The 1,249-nt window shown below is 53.2% G+C and overlaps 1 protein-coding gene across 1 annotated transcript; it reads left to right on the forward strand.

Annotated features, from left to right (window-relative positions):
- Positions 1 to 425: 425 nt before the first annotated feature.
- On the forward strand, positions 426 to 1,131 carry Pmar_PMAR014477 (hypothetical protein; the record flags this gene model as incomplete). Its single annotated transcript, XM_002765747.1, has 3 exons — positions 426 to 553; positions 594 to 792; positions 847 to 1,131. Coding segments are annotated over 3 exons (612 nt in total), but the record flags the coding sequence as incomplete, so codon positions are not given.
- Between the last annotated feature and the right edge of the window lie 118 nt (positions 1,132 to 1,249).

Consider the following 1,249-nt stretch of genomic DNA (forward strand, 5'->3'; position numbering starts at 1 on the left):
TGAAGTTCAGCTATCGATCGGCTGCGTTTCGAATACAGTTGAGATGGTCTACGACGAGTTCTTGGTCAGAGACTTGTGAGTGGGCCTCAGCTCTGGGGGATCTAGGGGTTACCAGTACTGAGACGCTCGCTGATTATGCCTGCTTCTCGGGCCGTATAGTGAAGATAGACTCCTTCAACTACTACTACGTGATCCCCATCACAAGCTTCGGCACCTACCATCGTCGGTCGCTGAGAGTAACATTGATGAGGGATAGTATGATGGACCAGGCTGGAGATGACTGGGTAAGCCATCTCTAGCACTAATAGTCGTGATAGACTCTCGCCCTGAGGAATGTATCATAGGCAATCTGCTGAAGGCCACTCCCGTTCCTCCCGTAGAGGCGCCTATACGACTGGTATCGATAGTTGAGTTCTGGTTAGATCATGGGCCTGTCCGCTGTGGAGGTCTATTCGGCGTTCGAGAACATTGCCTTGAAGAGCACTCCCTTGATCTCCCAAATATCCACGCCGTCAGCCGACCCGGCCCTCGCCATCGATGGTCACTTCGACACGTATGACTAGCAAGTACTCTCGGAAACCCCCGGTGTTCAGGTACTGGTACACTACGGTGTCGGCATCCTCCAACCCGACCTATACTCTAGACCTTGGCTCTTGTGTGTACATATCCCAGGTTACGCTATGGTTCGGGGCACAGGCCTACACCTCTACAGAGTTCACTATACAAGGCAGTCCTGATTGCACAGACTACTCGGACCCTGGGCAGACCTATGGACCTGGCAATACCAACCAGGTAGGGTCATCCCTACTGGTTACGGCTATGGTGTTGCTGGGATTTGGTGCTTAGGCACCGACTTTTCCCTCAGCGGCCGGGGTCTACTTATCGGTCTCTCTAGGGTGTATACAATGCGTTAGAGTAACCTTTCAAGCTGGACCACCAGACGGCTTGGTCAGGATTGCGGAGCTCGAAGTGAAACTGGCTGATGCTGCCTTCCTAGCATCCTACGACAGTTCCCTCATCGGCGCTGAATACGCCCTTGATGGTGTGGCGGCCACAACGGCGACGACACTGGATGCTGATGGTGTGCATTATCTACAGGTCACTCTCGGCAGTCTTCAGACAATCTGGGGCGTAAGGGCGGTCTTTGAGCCCTCATCGTTCCCTAGAGGGTACACTTTGGGTATCTGCTCCGAGTCTGTTGTGACGAATTGTGACTGGAGCTCACTTACAGTCTATACGACTGACGTGA

Source organism: Perkinsus marinus (genome assembly GCF_000006405.1).
Source record: "Perkinsus marinus ATCC 50983 genomic scaffold scf_1104296974778, whole genome shotgun sequence".
Lineage (NCBI taxonomy): Eukaryota > Perkinsozoa > Perkinsida > Perkinsidae > Perkinsus > Perkinsus marinus.